The 17,590-nt window shown below is 48.1% G+C and overlaps 1 protein-coding gene across 6 annotated transcripts in view; it reads right to left on the bottom strand.

Annotated features, from left to right (window-relative positions):
* The window catches only part of XRN1 (5'-3' exoribonuclease 1), a 425,124-nt gene that overhangs the window by 61,703 nt on the left and 345,831 nt on the right, over positions 1–17,590 (bottom strand). For all 6 annotated transcript variants that reach the window (XM_063916003.1, XM_063916004.1, XM_063915999.1 and 3 more), the window contains one exon: positions 9,617–9,728. In XM_063916003.1, coding sequence (XP_063772073.1) covers positions 9,617–9,728 — 112 coding nt within the window. The remainder of the gene's footprint in view (positions 1–9,616; positions 9,729–17,590) is intronic.

Genomic DNA, 17,590 nt, shown 5'->3' with positions numbered 1-17,590 from the left:
AAGGACCATGGGGAATAGCGGCTCCGCAGGAGACAGGGCACAAAAGTAAAGCTTTTACAGGTCAGGTGGTGTGTACTGGCTCCTCCCCCTATGACCCTCCTCCAGACTCCAGTTAGGTACTGTGCCCGGACGAGCGTACACAATAAGGGAGGATTTTGAATCCCGGGTAAGACTCATACCAGCCACACCAATCACACCGTACAACTTGTGATCTAAACCCAGTGAACAGTATGATAACAGAGGAGCCTCTGAAAGATGGCTTCCTAAACAATAACCCGAATTAGTTAACAATAACTATGTACAAGTATTGCAGATAATCCGCACTTGGGATGGGCGCCCAGCATCCACTACGGACTCCGAGAAATAGAATTATCGGTAAGTAAATTCTTATTTTCTCTATCGTCCTAAGTGGATGCTGGGGTTCCTGAAAGGACCATGGGGATTATACCAAAGCTCCCAAACGGGCGGGAGAGTGCGGATGACTCTGCAGCACCGAATGAGAGAACTCCAGGTCCTCCTTTGCCAGGGTATCAAATTTGTAAAAATTTACAAACGTGTTCTCCCCTGACCACGTAGCTGCTCGGCAGAGTAGTAATGCCGAGACCCCTCGGGCAGCCGCCCAAGATGAGCCCACCTTCCTTGCGGAATGGGCCTTAACAGATTTAGGCTGTGGCAGGCCTGCCACAGAATGTACAAGTTGAATTTTGTTACAAATCCAACGAGCAATCGACTGCTTAGAAGCAGGTGCACCCAACTTGTTGGGTGCATACAGTATAAACAGCGAGTCAGATTTTCTGACTCCAGCCGTCCTTTAAATGTATATTTTTAAGGCTCTGACAACGTCCAACAACTTGGAGTCCTTCAAGTCGTCTGTAGCCGCAGGCACTACAATAGGCTGGATCAGGTGAAACGCTGATACCACCTTAGGGAGAAAATGCGGACGCGTCCGCAGCTCTGCCCTATGTCGAATGGAAAATTAAATAAGGGCTTTTATAAAACAAAGCCGCCAGTTCAGATACTCTCCCGGCCGAAGCCAGGGCCAGTAACATAGTCACTTTCCGTGTGAGATATTTCAAATCCACCTTCTTTAGTGGTTCAAACCAATTTGATTTGAGGAAATCTAAAACTACATTTAGATCCCACGGTGCCACCTTAGGCACCACAGGAGGCTGTATATGCAGTACTCCTTTGATAAAAATCTGGACCTCAGGGACTGAGGCCAATTCTTTTTGGAAGAATATTGATAGGGCCGAAATTTGAACCTTAATAGATCCCAATTTGAGACCCATAGACAATCCTGATTGCAGGAAATGTAGGAAAACGACCCAGTTGAAATTCCTCCATCGGAGCACTCCGCTGCTCGCACCACGCAACATATTTTCGCCAAATACGGCGATAATGCTTCGCGGTGACTTCCTTCCTTGCCTTTATCAAGGTAGGAATGACTTCTTCTGGAATGCCTTTTCCTTTTAGGATCTGGCATTCAAAACGCCATGCCGTCAAACGCAGCCGCGGTAAGTCTTGAAAAAGACAAGTACCCTGCTGAAGCAGGTCCCTTCTCAGAAGTAGAGGCCACGGAGCGTCCGTGACCATCTCTTGAAGTTCCGGGTACCAAGTCCTTCTTGGCCAATCCGGAGCCACTAGTCTTACTCCACTTTGCCGTATAATCCTCAATACCTTTGGTATGAGAGGCAGAGGAGGAAACACATATACCGACTGGTACACCCAAGGTGTTACCAGCGCGTCCACAGCTATTGCCTGCGGATCTCTTGACCTGGCGCAATACCTGTCCAGTGTTTTGTTGAGGCGAGACGCCATCATGTCCACCATTGGTTTTACCCAACGGTTTAATAGCATGTGGAAAACTTCTGGATGAAGTCTCCACTCTCCCGGGTGAAGGTCGTGTCTGCTGAGGAAGTCTGCTTCCCAGTTGTCCACGCCCGGGATGAATACTGCTGACAGTGCTATCACGTGATTCTCCGCCCAGCGAAGGATCCTGGCAGCTTCTGCCATTGCCCTCCTGCTTCTTGTGCCGCCCTGTCTGTTTACATGGGCGACTGCCGTGATGTTGTCCGACTGGATCAACACCGGTCTTCCTTGAAGCAGAGGTTCCGCCTGGCTTAGAGCATTGTAGATTGCTCTTAGTTCCAGAATGCTTATGTGAAGAGACTTTTTCAGGCTCGACCACACTCCCTGGAAATTTCTTCCCTGTGTGACTGCTCCCCAGCCTCTCTGGTTGGCACCCGTGGTCACCAGGATCCAATCCTGCATGCCGAATCTGCGGCCCTCCAATAGATGAGCCTCCTGCAACCACCACAGAAGGGATACCCTTGTCCTCGGCGACAGGGTTATCCGCAGGTGCATCTGAAGATGCGACCCTGACCATTTGTCCAACAGATCCCTTTGCATGGAATCTGCCGAAAGGGATTGCTTCGTAAGAAGCTACCATTTTTTCCCAGGACTCTTGTGCATTGATGTACAGACACCTTTCCTGGTTTTAGGAGGTTCCTGACCAGGTCAGATAACTCCTTGGCTTTTTCTTCGGGAAGAAAAACCTTTTCTGAACTGTGTCCAGAATCATCCCCAGGAACAGCAGACGAGTTGTCGGCATTAATTGGGATTTTGGAATATTCAGAATCCATCCGTGCTGCTTTAGCACCTCTTGAGATAGTGCTAAACCCATCTCTAGCTGTTCTCTGGACCTTGCCCTTATTAGGAGATCGTCCAAGTATGGGATAATTAATACGCCTTTTCTTCGAAGAAGAAATATTATCTCGGCCATTACCTTTGTAAAGACCCGAGGTGCCGTGGACAAACCAAACGGCAGCGTCTGAAACTGATAGTGACAGTTTTGTACAACGAACCTGAGGTACCCCTGTGTGAGGGGTAATTGGAACGTGGAGATACGCATCCTTGATGTCCAAGGATACCATAAAGTCCCCTTCTTCCAGGTTCGCTATCACTGCTCTGAGTGACTCCATCTTGAACTTGAACTTCTTTATGTACAGGTTCAAGGACTTCAGATTTAGAATAGGCCTTACCGAGCCATCCGGCTTCGGTACCACAAAAAGAGTGGAATAATACCCCTTCCCTTGTTGTAGAAGAGGTACCTTGACTATCACCTGCTGAGAATACAGCTTGTGAATGGCTTCCAAAACCGTCTCCCTTTCTGAGGGGGACGTTGGTAAAGCAGACTTCAGGAAACGGCGAGGTGGCTCTGTCTCTAATTTCAACCTGTACCCCTGAGATATTATCTGCAGGATCCAGGGATTTACCTGCGAGTGAGCCCACTGCGCGCTGTAATTCTTGAGACGACCGCCTACCGCCCCCGAGTCCGCTTGCGAAGCCCCAGCGTCATGCTGAGGCTTTTGTAGAAACCGGGGAGGGCTTCTGTTCCTGGGAAGGAGCTGCCTGTTGCTGTCTCTTCCCTCGTCCTCTGCCTCGTGGCAGATATGAATAGCCCTTTGCTCTCTTATTTTTAAAGGAACGAAAAGGCTGCGATTGAAAGGTCGGTGCCTTTTTCTGTTGGGGAGTGACTTGAGGTAGAAAGGTGGATTTCCCGGCCGTAGCCGTGGCCACCAAATCCGATAGACCGACCCCAAATAACTCCTCTACGCATCGCCTGTCCACTGTCGTGTCCATAAAGCTCTTCTGGCCGAAATGGACATAGCACTTACCCGTGATGCCAGTGTGCAGATATCTCTCTGTGCATCACGCATATAAAGAAATGCATCCTTTATTTGTTCTAACGACAGTAAAATATTGTCCCTGTCCAGGGTATCAATATTTTCGATCAGGGACTCTGACCAAACTACCCCAGCACTGCACATCCAGGCAGTCGCAATAGCTGGTCGTAGTATAACACCTGCATGTGTGTATATACCTTTTTGGATATTTTCCATCCTCCTATCTGATGGATCTTTAAGTGCGGCCGTCTCAGGAGAGGGTAACGCCACTTGTTTTGATAAGCGTGTTAGCGCTTTGTCCACCCTAGGAGGTGTTTCCCAGCGCTCCCTAACCTCTGGCGGGAAAGGGTATAAAGCCAATAACTTCTTTGAAATTAGCAGTCTTTTATCGGGGCACCCCACGCTTCATCACACACGTCATTTAATTCTTCTGATTCGGTAAAAACTACTGGTAGTTTTTTCACACCCCACATAATACCCTGTTTAGTGGTACCTGTAGTATCAGCTAAATGTAACATCTCCTTTATTGCCAAAATCATATAACGTGTGCCCCTTTTGGAAAATACGGTTGATTCGTCACCTTCACTACCGGAATCAGTGCCTGTGTCTGGGTCTGTGTCGACCGACTGAGGCAAGGGGCGTTTTACAGCCCCTGACGGTGTTTGAGGCGCCTGGACAGGCACTAAGTGAGTGTCCGGCCGCCTCATGTCGGCAAACGACTGCTTAAGCGAGTTGACGCTATCCCGTAATTCCACAAATAAAGGCATCCATTTTGGTGTCGACCCCCTAGAAGGTGACATCCTCATATTTGGCAATTGCTCCGCCTCCACACCAATAACGTCCTCATACATGTCGACACACACGTACCGACACACAGCAGACACACAGGGAATGCTCTATACGAAGACAGGACCCACTAGCCCTTTGGGGAGACAGAGGGAGAGTCTGCCAGCACACACCAAAAAGCGCTATATATGACAGGGATAGCCTTATGATTAAGTGCTCCCTTATAGCTGCTTTTATATTAATATATTGCCATTTATTTTGCCCCCCCTCTCTGTTATACCCTGTTTCTGTAGTGCAGTGCAGGGGAGAGACCTGGGAGCCTTCCTGACCAGCGGAGCTGTGACAGAAAATGGCGCCGTGTGCTGAGGAGATAGGCCCCGCCCCTTTTCCGGCGGGCTCGTCTCCCGCTATTTAGTACATTTAGGCAGGGGTAAATATCTCCATATAGCCTCTGGGGCTATATGTGAGGTATTTTTAGCCTTTTTAAAGGTTTACATTTGCCTCCCAGGGCGCCCCCCCCCAACGCCCTGCACCCTCAGTGACTGCCGTGTGAAGTGTGCTGAGAGGAAAATGGCGCACAGCTGCAGTGCTGTGCGCTACCTTAAGAAGACTGCAGGAGTCTTCAGCCGCCGATTCTGGACCTCTTCTTGCTTCAGCATCTGTGAGGGGGCCGGCGGCGTGGCTCCGGTGACCATCCAGGCTGTACCTGTGATCGTCCCTCTGGAGCTTCATGTCCAGTAGCCAAGAAGCCAATCCATCCTGCACGCAGGTGAGTTCACTTCTTCTCCCCTCTGTCCCTCGTTGCAGTGATCCTGTTGCCAGCAGGAATCACTGTAAAATAAAAAACCTAAGCTAAACTCTCTAAGCAGCTCTTTATGAGAGCCACCTAGAATTGCACCCTTCTCGGCCGGGCACAAAAATCTAACTGGAGTCTGGAGGAGGGTCATAGGGGGAGGAGCCAGTACACACCACCTGACCTGTAAAAGCTTTACTTTTGTGCCCTGTCTCCTGCGGAGCCGCTATTCCCCATGGTCCTTTCAGGAACCCCAGCATCCACTTAGGACGATAGAGAAAAGGAGATTGTACATGCGATACACTGTAGAAATGGCTGACCTTCCGCAGATGTTTCTGAAACAAGGTAGAATGCAACATGACTGCCAGATACCCGGAGTCAACCCTTCCCTTGACAAGGACAGGACAGACAAGGCAAGCGTGCTGAGATACCCATACAGAACCACAGTATAAGCTGAAAACTTGAAGAACTGCCCAGTGACCAAGTCTAGTAATTAACAAAATGCCCCTAGAAACTTATCCTCAGAAGTACGTGACAGGCTGAAAAAGTAAAACTCAAACATAGCCTCTGGTCTCGCCAGGTTCCATTAGGCTCTGCTAGCATAGGGTATTTTTTCTTGCCGAAAATGTGCCTACGTCGCAATGTAATGCAACCAGGATGCACCAGGAGACTCCGCTGATTAATTTGATGTGCAACACTTACATATCTGTCCTAGTCGCATTGCGACTAAGATACATTTTCAGCCCCCCCCCCCCCCTCTAAAAAAAAACAAAAAAAAACCCCACAGACGCTAACAGAGTTGCATGGGCCAGGTGAATCAATTGCACTAGGTGTCTCGCGCTACGTGGCATATTGAGGCTAGATGTATGAGGACTGTAGAAGCCCTGATAGAAGGGAAGACCCAGGAAGGAAAATTGAATCATACACAATCCTGAGCAGTGCACCACACTTCCAATAAAAACTGGAAAAAGTTGTGGACATCCGCAAAGGTAGAATAGTCAGTTAACATTGAAGTGGAACCTACACCCAAAAGGCAGGCCTGCATCTTCGCAGAAGTGTGCAGCCAAGCCTACATCTGCCTGAAAAATCATAATTGAAAAGAAGGGATTGACCCACAGAAGCAATTCTGTTAAGGTATTGCCAAGCATAGGCAGTTCCAGCTAACAATACTGGTCCACAGTAAAATCAGACAATAACTGCAATCTCAAGGTAGTACCTCACAGCAGAGGACCCAAGACCACTCTAGTGCACAAGACAGAATCTCGACCCAAAAGACATGGCCCAGTTGATCAGCCAGGGACAGAAGTTGGGCCCAAAACACCAGACAACTTAACCTGAAGAAAGTTGTACAAGTCTATGGACAACACGCCCTGTGGGATACTTAAGGTAGGGACACTCTACCGCATAAGATCTATCTTCCAGTATATCGTTCAGACACTGATCGGAATAACCATCTTATAGTGTGTACACCTATTCCATCATTTACACCAGTCATTCATAGTATCTTCTCATCTGATGCTGCACGTCAGATAGGACAATGCAATGTATGATGTGGTGGTACACATTGTATAAGGTATATGCTCAGCTGCACATACTGTACAGAAACAATTAATTGGATACAATGCTCTGACACAACATGTACATCGTGCCATAATTTAGAAGACTGCATAGTGTGTACTCTCTATATCAGGTATTCTGGAATTTAGTAAAATTGGAACGACCATAACGTTTGCTACACTGTATAGTGTGTACCCAGCTTTAGGTTTAAAACCCAGGGTTGGTACTGTGAGTCTTGAGTCACAGGCCAAGGAGGCTGAAAAATGAAGGGTAGTGACACCACTGAAAATCAAACTGCCATCCTGGGAATGGCTACACACTACCCCTGCCAGCCATGTGAGGGGTAAGACTTGTCAATAAAAGTGGAAGCGGAAAACCACCCTGGCTCGGTTACAGCATACACATAAAAAAGCGGACAAGCATACTGTGGACCTGAATGATAGTGGTAGTCACCATATGGGTCTAGTCCACCAGGATACAACAGCAAAATAGGTTATACACTTCAACTGAGAATTTGGAGCCCCTGTGGAAAGTCATGAAGTGAGCCACAAAAGTGGCTGAATCATGGGGAGACCCCTCTAATGACCGTATACTCTAGGAGAGGAATGTTTTCTAGATGTACAACAAGGGACAGACAACCCTACAGACTATGTGAGTTCCCCACTTGGGCAAACTACTGAAGTGGCAGGCCTAGGAGAACCTGCAACCAGGTGACTAAGTACTCAGTGTTGTCTTATATCTGGATTCATGTGGGTAGGTTGAATAATTTACTGCATGAAAAAAACTAAAATGGTAAAATATAATGCATGATCTGCACTGTTTCTAAGTCTTAAATAAAAATTGACTGAATCCAATGAATGTCCATATTCACAAGAGGTGGGGGGAAGAAGGATGGGGGGGGGGGGGGGGGGGGTAGTCACAAAAGGAAAGTCATCAGTTCCATATGGAATGGAATACTATCTCTACCAGAACCAAATCCGGTGTCAAGTAAGGGCCATACTGCCGGATAGGGTTGCCACAAAATCAAGTGCTGCCTCAAAAGAGTGCAGTATGGAGACAGAAAAACCGTGGCAGCACACTATTTATGACCATGGGAAGCCTTAGTTCCATACCAGGAAAGTCCTCAAGGTTTACTTACATTTTTTTTTGCATAAGAATGCTCTTCCTGTATAAAATGCTGCCTGATGCAGCCTAGTCATACATCATTAGATGGTGGGAGCGTACACAGGGGAAAGAATTACTTACATCTATGTTTCTGGTTGTGGACCCAGCGCATTACTGGCAGAAACTGCTCTGCTGTCAGCTATTCTGGCTGCATAGTAGATGGTAGTCAGCAGGATTACAGAGTCCAAAACGCATATGGCGATGAAGCACAACATATCCTGCAGTCAGCCTAATGCCAAAGATAGTGCTGATAGGGAGGAGGGGTTCAGCTGTAGTAATCTCCTGCTATTCCAGGGAAGAGGGGCCAAGATATAAAGGCAGCACCAAATTTAAAACTAAGAAAACTGGGGGCAAGTAGAAGTCAGCGCTTGCTGGAACCAGTGAAAAAAACCAGAGCGTGAGGTGCAGGCACGTTACCTGTATTACCCGCTCTGCTGCATGGCCGCCCAGTGCTGCCTCCGGAGGCTGTGGCTGTCATCGCATGAAGCGGAGTCAGAGATGCATGCTCTGATCTGCTGAAATACAGTAGTTGCTCTGTACAACTGTAGGCTGTGGCGGCCATAACAAAGACTGGAGCCAAAGGAGCAAGCTCTGGCCTGCTGAATGAGCTCCACTGCTGCCCAGTGCTACCTCTGTAGGCTGTGGTGGCTGTAACATGAAAGACGCAGCTCCCATGTGCAGCACTGCAGGTGCAGCTAATAAAAGGGGACCTCCTGTGGATAAAGTTAGGGCTCCAGAACACCCACTGGTGCCTGTCGACCATCTGCCGGGAGCGGGCTGCGGTTGGAGAGACAGAACACTGTTTCTAGTGCTTTCATAATGCCTGCTCCTCTACAAAGACTGATCTCGGAGGTGGATTCAGGCAACCTACAAACTAAAAATAAAGATGAAAAAGTAAAAAAAAAAAAAAAAAAATGCTTCTGGCTACAAATCTTCATGCCTCTCCTGCAGACCCTAAATAACAAAAAAAGGAGTCTCTGCAGTAGGTAGTAGCGGAGTTTCAGCTCCATTAGTTTTAAGAATTTAGTGCATACCCCCCCATGCCTCCGCACTAAACCCACAGTCTTCAATGTCACCCAGATAGAATGAAAGGAATTCACATAGCTTTTGTTGTATTGTATAACATACTAATGGTCAATGGACAACATTAAGTGACAGAAAGCAATGAAGTAACCAGGGCCAGCGCGATGCAGTAAGTGGGGCAAGCATTGCAGCACGGCACCAGGCTGGAAGGATGCGGTTCCCGCTCTATAGAGCCGGCCTTATGCTTGCTGATAGTAAAATTACAGCTGCAGTGCAAAAGGGCACAGTTTACACACGTGTCTGTATCCCCCTAACCCTGCACCCAATGCTGTGTCCTTATACACCGACCCTTAACCCAATACTGTACCCTTATACCCTGACACCAATACAGTACCCTTCACCCCTAACCTTGCACGTAATATTGTACCTTTACCCCACAAGCCTTCACTCACTATTGTACCCTTACACCCAACTACACACACTACTGTAACCTTTATCCCTTATTTTACAACATATTGCAAATTAAATTTCAAAATATGAAACACTGTAAAAAGGGACATGTTAAGAGGATTTTTAGGAGGGCACAAATTTATGGTTTCCCACTCACCTTTTGTTAGTGGATCTGAATTTTTGTGCTGGGATTTTGAGGAGTTCTCAGCATAGCCCAGTTTATGATACTGGTGCATATTTTGGCCAGCGTTCTTGTCCTGAGGTAGACTCTATAAAATATTCACATGTTAATTTACATGGGAAAAGTAAATTACATTTAAACGTTTGATTGAAAGGGACTGGTGCATCAAATAAATTATTATTAATGGTTTTGAACATAAAGTGGAAGAATTTATAACATGCACTAAAGCCAATGTCATTTACGCTATAGAATACGCATGTAATAAATTCTACATTGGCCGTACAACAAGACCTTTGAAGATCCGGTTAGGAGTGCATTTGCGAGTGCATTGCAGAGGAGGCAATCCAAATTCTTGCTCTTGGTAAAGTTTCCATAACACCTGGGCTTAGATTTTGATATGCTGGTTCCAAGACAGACAGACAGACAGACAGACAGACAGACAGACACACACACACACACACACACACACACACGTGAGTGCTTTGTATTGGGGCATAACCATAATATTGCATAACATTAAAGAATTGGATGTGGATATTCCCCAAGGTGATTGATAATTGGTGTGCATTACCCCAATTGTATTACACAAAAGATTTTGCTTTGTGTTGTCTCTCCTTTATGTTATTAAACATCTGTGATTGAATTGGAGAAGAAAAAAATAGGAATTTAATACCAACCGGTAATTCCTTCTCTTGTAGTCTGTACGGGATACTGGGATGGTCTTAGTACCATGGGGTATAGATGGGGTCCATTGAAGCCTGGCACTTTAAAAATTCTACAGTGTGCTGGCTCCTCTCCTCTATGCCCCTAAAGCAGACTCAGTCTAGGAAAACTGTGCCCGAGGAGACGGACATACTTTAAGAGAAGGAAAATAGACAAGAAAAGTGTCGAGAACCGAACCAGCACACAACAAGAGGATAGCCATACTAACCACAACTTGAAACAAGGGACAGCAACAGCAGATCCAACCAAGAAATACAAGAACAAAGCTGCAAGGAAAACAAATGGAGCACAGAGACGGGCACCCAGAATCCCCTTCGGACTACGAGAAAAGGGATTACCGGTAGGTATTAAATTCCTATTTTCTCTAACGTCCTAGGGGATACTGGGATGGTCTTAGAACCATGGGGAAGCCCCAAAGCTCCCAGACCAGGTGGGAGAGTGCCGAGACCCCTGCAAAACAGAGCGACCAAACTGAAGGTCCTCTTTAGCCAAGGTATTAAACTTGTAAAACTTTACAAACGCGTTCGAACCAGAACAAGTAGCTGCTTGGCACAACTGTAAAGCCGAGACACCACCGGCATCCGCCCATGAAGAACCCACCGACTGTGTGGAGTGGGCCTGAATAGATCTTGGCAGCGGCAAGGCTGCTGAAGAGTAAGCCTGTTGGATGGTCAGACGGATCCAACAAGCAATGGACTGCTTTGAAGCAGGACATCCAATTTTGGTAGCGTCGCAAAGAACAAAAAGCGAGTCAGATTTCTTGTGACGAGCCGTCCTCTTGACATAAATCTTCAAAGCCCAAACCACGTTCAGGGACTTCGGCATAACTGACATGTCAGACACCACGGGAACCACTATCGGCTAATTGATGTGAAACGCCGACACCGCCTTAGGCAAAAACTGTGGGCAAGTCCTAAGCTCCGCTCTATCCTCGTGGAACATCAGATAAGGGCTCTTTACAGGACAAGGACCCTAATTCTGAAACACGCCTTGCCAAGGTCAACAACTTGACAGTCTTTCATGACAAATACTTCATGTCCACCCTGTGTAAAGGTTCAAACCAGTCCGATTGTAGAAAGGTCAGGACCAAATGGAGTTTCCATGAAGCCGTGGGAGGCACAAAGGGCGGTTGAATATGAAGGACACCCTTAAAAAAACATCTGGACCTCTGGGATCACAGCCAACTGCCTTTGGAAGTAGACAAAGCAGAGACCTGAACTTTAATGGAGCCTAAACATAGGCCCATATCCAAACATGCCTACAGGAAGAGTAAGAACCGTCCAAGATAAAAATACACAGTAGAATACTGTCGACTCTCACATCAACATACATATTTCTTCCATATTCGGTGGTAATGTTTACATGTTACCACCTTCCTGGCCTGGACCATCGTCGAAATAACCTTGGCGGGAAGACCTTTCCGGGCTAAAACCTCCCTTTCAACCCCCATGCCACCAAACAAAGCCGTGGTAAGTCTGGATAGACAAACGGCCCTTGTTGAAGATCTTCTTGAAGAGGCAGAGGCCAGGGCTCCTCGAGGGACATGGCCAGGAGTCCGCATGCCAAGCCCTGCGAGGCCAATCTGGGGCCAAGAGAATTGACTGAACGAATTCCCGTTCGAGTCTTTTGAGAACTCTGGGAATGAGAGGAAGTGGAGGGAACAGATAAACTGGTAATCCCACGGCGCCGTCAGAGCGTCCACCGCTGCAACCTGTGGATACCTCCTTCTGGAGCAGTAGCAACACAGCATCTTGTTGAGGCAAGAAGTCATCATGTCGATCAGCGGGCAGCCCCACCATTGAACCAACAGTTGAAACACATGTGGGTGAAGGCCCCATTCCCCCGGGTGCAGATCGTGTCTGCTCAGGAAGTCCGCTTCCCAGTTGTCCACTCCCAGAATGAATATGGCCGACATAGCCCTGGCGTTGCGTTTTGCCCAGAGGAGTATCCTGGACACTTCTCACATTTCGGCCCTGCTTTTTTTTCCTCCCTGTCGGTTTATGTATGCCACCTCCGTGGCATTGTCAGACTGGACCTGTATGGCCTGATGTTGAAGGAGGTAAGAGGCTTGCAAAAGGGCATTGTAAATCGCCTGGAGTTCAAGAATGTTTATTGGAAGAGAAGCCTCTTGGGGTGACCACCTTCCCTGAAACTGAGCTCCTTGTGTCACAGCCCCCCAACCGCAGAGGCTCGCATCCGCTGTCAACAGAATCCACGACTGAATTCCGAACAGTCGGCCCTCCACTAGGTGGAGATCTGCATCCACTATAGAAGGGAGATCTTTGCCTTTGGGAAAAGGGATATCCTCTGGTGCATGTGGAGATGTGACCCTGACCACCTGTCCAGCAGGTCTAGCTGGGACAGACGGGCATGGAATCTTCCGTACTGAATAGCCTCATAGGAGGCCACCATCTTAACTAGTAGGCAGATACAATGATGCACCAAGATCTTGTGTGGTTTCAGAACGGAGCGGCCCATAGACTGTACTGTCAAGGCTTGGTCCATAGGCAGGAACACTTTCTCAAGCACCGTGTCCAGTATCATCCCCAGGAACTGAAGTCTTTGTGAAGGTTCCAGGTGTGATTTTTGTAGATAGAGAATCCACCCGTGACTTATGAGAAGTCACCTAGTCAGGTTGATGCTTTCCAACAACCGAGCCCTGGACACAGCTTTTATGAGGAGATCGTCCAAGTACGGGACGATGTTCACCCCCCAACACGCAGAGTTGCAACATCATCTTCACCATAACGCTCGTGATCACTTTCGGTGCCATGCAGAGACCAAAAGGCAAAGCCTGAAACTGGAAGTGGCTGTCCTGCAGCGCAAATCTGAGGTAAGCCTGATGAGGCGGCATCCTTGATATCCAGGGATACCAGGAACTCCCCTTTCTCTAGGCCAGAGACCACCGCTCTCAGAGATTCCATTTTGAACTTGAACACCCATAGGTACGGGCTCAGGGATTTGAGGTTCAAGATCGGTCGTACCAAACTGTCCGGCTTCGGTACCATGAACAGGCTTGAATAAAATACTTTGTTTCGAAGTAGAGGCGGGACTGGGACAATAACCTGCATTGACAGCAGTTTTTGTATGGCGTCTTGCAAGGTAACTCTTGCCACAGGTGAAACTGGTAAGCCCGACTTGAAGAATCTGTGAGGAGGGAGTGTTTGAAACTCTAACCGGCATCCTTGTGAGATTACGTCTCTCACCCAAGGATCCAGGGAAGACACCGCCCAAACCTGTTGGAAATATTGAAGTCGAACACCCACCTGAAAGTCGCCCTGCAGGTGGGGCCAACCGTCACGCGGAGGGCTTCGTTGAGGAAGAACCTGAATTCTGCTCCACTGATCCAGCGGCCGCTGGTCTGTGAGGTTTACCTCGATTTCCTCTAGCTGCATTTGAGGCACTTCTGGCCCTGCTCTGAATCGGGACACATGAAAGGACTGTAGAAAGGGGACGGGGTAAGCCGGTCTAGCCGGAGGAGCCGCAGATGGCAGATAGGTGGACTTATCAGCCGTTGCTTGTGAAATCCACTTGTTTAGTTCGTCACCAAACAGAGCCTCCGCCGTGAAGGGAAGATTCCCCACACCGCTTTTGGACTCGACATACGCTGTCCACTGTCGCAGCCATAGCGCCCTGTGAGCCAACACAGCCATAGCCATGGCGCATGAATTGATTAGGCCAATCTCCTTGATTGCCTCACTCATGAAGTTAGCAGAATCCTGAATATGTTGTAGGAGCGTCAGAAGATCATCCTGAGGCATAGTATAAAAACCCTCTATCACATTACCAGACCATTCAACAAGGACCCTAGAGATCCAACCACAAGCAATGGTGGGTCTTTGTGCGACTCCCACTGCAGTGTAAATGGATTTGAGTGCAGTCTCAATTTTACGATCAGCAGGATCTTTTAAGGAGATAGCGCCAGGTACAGGCAGAACAATTTTACGCGACAGCCTGGACACTGAGGTATCAACAGCTCGAGGATTCTCCCACACCTTCCTATCCTCAAGGGAGAAAGGGAAGTAGGTTAGCAACCGCTTAGGGGTTTGACATTTCTTGTCAGGTATAACCCACATCTCTTTAAAAAGTGGGTTTAATTCCTTAGATACAGGAAAGGTGGCAGTAGACTTTTGTTTTACATTAAAAAACAATTCCTCATCAGGTTCTGCCTCTTTATCAGGGATGTTCAGGACCCTCCCTAATAGATTAGATTAGTGCTTCCACACCTTGAGACAGAGTACCGTCTCCTTGATCAACCTCTACTTCCCCTTCTTCCAAAACTGGCATCTCATTATCAGGGTCAGACTGGAGCACATGGGGCAGCGTGCGTTTCTGCGAAACCAGCATAGGGGATTGAGAGGCAGGTCTAAGATCAGAAGTCTGAACCAGAAAATAATCCATAGATTTTTTAAACACTTGTCTTTGCTGCCTGGCAGTAGCCAGTTCAGATGATATGTTATACATCATCCCTTTAATTGAATCCAGCCATTCTGGTTCCTGTGGGCTGCTTCCCTGTGAAGTACACAACAAAGACACCCCTGGGGTGGGGGAAAACTTTGCTACAGGACTGACATATAACTTTCTTGCCAGACATGTTTATACAGCAGAAAACACAAACAGGAGCAGTCAAATATACACAGTAACCAAGTTTACAGCCTGGATGGAGACGGAAAGGGAGATAAACCAGCACACTCCTGCCTCAATCAGCCAAAGCAGTGCTTTGCCGGGCAGAAACTAGAATCTTAGATAAGGTAACTAGTTTTTTTTAGACAATATATTGCACCCCCCCCCCCCTTCTACAAAAGCCCCTGGTACCTGTTTGAGATGCTTTTGAGGGTTGTTGGAGGAGCAGGAGGCTGTAGTGGGATGCAGCAGGAAAAGGCGCCTCTGAGCCGCTAGTCCTGCTCTCAGGGAAGCCCCGCCCCCTTAATGGTGCGCGGTCCCTATACTTTATTATACTGGCAAGTCTCTCTAAGTTACAGAAACCGGGGTTAAAACCTCTTTGCTGCGTCGGCGCCAGTGTGGGTATATGCAGCGTAGCACTGAGTGCCCACCGCGCCCATTTGCCATGCGAACCGGGGACCCGCTAACCAGGGACTCGGATTCCTGTACTCACCACGCCAGCGTCTTCAGCTCTGTTAGGGGTGGCGGAATGCTGTTGGAGTGCGCATACACCCTGGGGGCAAGCGAAACATCATCTCAGGAGCTATGGCCTGTCAGTGGGGATCCGGACCATTAACCCTTCAATTGGTTGGTCTGGTCCCCTCCCCCAAGTCCCACGACGCAGGCAGACTAGTGCTAGCCAGTGCTGCCTGAAAATAAGCTAAAGTTTTGATGAAAACTCTCTGGTGCTCCAGGGAATGCACCCGGTTCCTTGGGCACATTCTTCTAAACTGAGTCTGCAGGAGGGGCATATAGGGGAGGAGCCAGCACACTCAAGAATTGTTATCTATACCCCTTGGTAGTAAGACCATCCCAGTATCCCCTAGGACGCTAGAGAAAACAGGATTTTAATACCTACCGGTAAATCCTTTTCTCCTAGTCCGTAGAGGATGCTGGGGTCCACTTCAGTACCATGGGGTATAGATGGTTCCGCAGGAGCCATGGGCACTTTAAGACTTTTTCAGAGTGTGAACTGGCTCCTCCCTCTATGCCCCTCCTCCAGACCTCAGTATAGGAACTGTGCCCAGGGAGACGGACATTTCGAGGAAAGGATTTACTTTTTTTGTTAATGGTGAGATTCTTACCAGCTCACACTTCAACCATGCCGCACACATGACATTCAACAAAATACATGCCCACGGGCATGAACATTACAGCAACCGTGCTGAAAACATTTTTAATAAATTAACAACTGCTGGTAAAGTACGCACTGGGTTGGCTGCCCAGCATCCTCTACGGACTAAGAGAAAAGGATTTACCGGTAGGTATTAAAATCCTGTTTTCTCATACGTCCTAGAGGATGCTGGGGTCCAATTCAGTACCATGGGGTTATACCAAAAGCTCCAGTATGGGCGGGAGAGTGCGGATGATCCTGCAGCACCGATTGACCAAACTGTAGGTCCTCATCGGCCAAGGTGTCAAACTTGTAAAACTTAGCAAACGTGTTTGCCTCTGACCAAGTAGCTGCTTGGCAAAGCTGTAATGCCGAGACCCCCCGGGCAACCGCCCATGACGAGCCCACCTTTCTAGTAGAATGGGCAGTCACCGAATTCGGTACCGGCAATCCTGCTGTGGAATGAGCATGCTGAACCGTACCACTGATCCAGTGCGCAATAGTCTGCTTAGAAGCAGGACACCCAATCTTGTTGGGAGCATACAGGACAAACAGCGCCTCTGTTTTTCTTATCCGAGCCGTTCTGGCGACAGATATTCAAAACCATGTCCAAAACGGCTTTGAGGTACCGCACAGCGATCGCACGCTACGCGCCATGCTCCCACTACACAGCGGCACTACAGGGTGCACCGCCGCACCCCCCCGCGCCCTGCACCCTGTAGTGCCGCTGTGTAGTGGGAGCATGGCGCGTAGCGTGCGATCGCTGTGCGGTACCTCAAAGCCGTCACTGAAGTCTTCTGATCATCTTCTACTCACCTGTCTTCTGGCTCTGCAAGGGTTGGTGACGGCGGGCTCTGTGAACGAGCATCTAGGCGTACCTAGCGATCAGACCCTCAGGAGCTAATGGTGTCCTGTAGTCAAAGAAGCAGAGCCTTTAAACTCACAAAAGTAGGTCTGACTTTTCTCCCCTAAGACCAACGAAGCAGGGAGCCTGTTGCCAACAGTACTCCCTGAAAATAAAAAACCTAACAAAGTCTTTTCAGAGAAACTCAGTAGAGCTCCTCAGAGTGCATCCAGTCTGCCTTGGCACAGATTCTAAACTGGAGTCTGGAGGAGGGGCATAGAGGGAGGAGCCAGTTCACACCCCTTTGAAAGTCTGAAAGTGCCCATGTCTCCTGCTGATTCCATCTATACCACATGGTTCTTGAAGTGACCCCAGCATCCTCTAGTACGTATGAGAAATATATAAATAGGTTTTTTTTTTCTTCAAAGGCCTACGTTATCTATAGATATTTGTTTCTATATTCTGCAGCGCTTTACAGAGAATATTTGTCCATTCAAATCAGTCCCTGCTCTAGCTGAGTTACAATCTATATTCCCCTACCACATGTACATACATTCATGCTAGGGTTAATTTTAATGAGTGGATTGTGGGAGGAAACCAGAGGACC

The sequence above is a fragment of the Pseudophryne corroboree genome, chromosome 4, assembly GCF_028390025.1.
Source record: "Pseudophryne corroboree isolate aPseCor3 chromosome 4, aPseCor3.hap2, whole genome shotgun sequence".
NCBI lineage: Eukaryota > Metazoa > Chordata > Amphibia > Anura > Myobatrachidae > Pseudophryne > Pseudophryne corroboree.
This window is presented reverse-complemented; position numbering and strand designations above follow the sequence as displayed.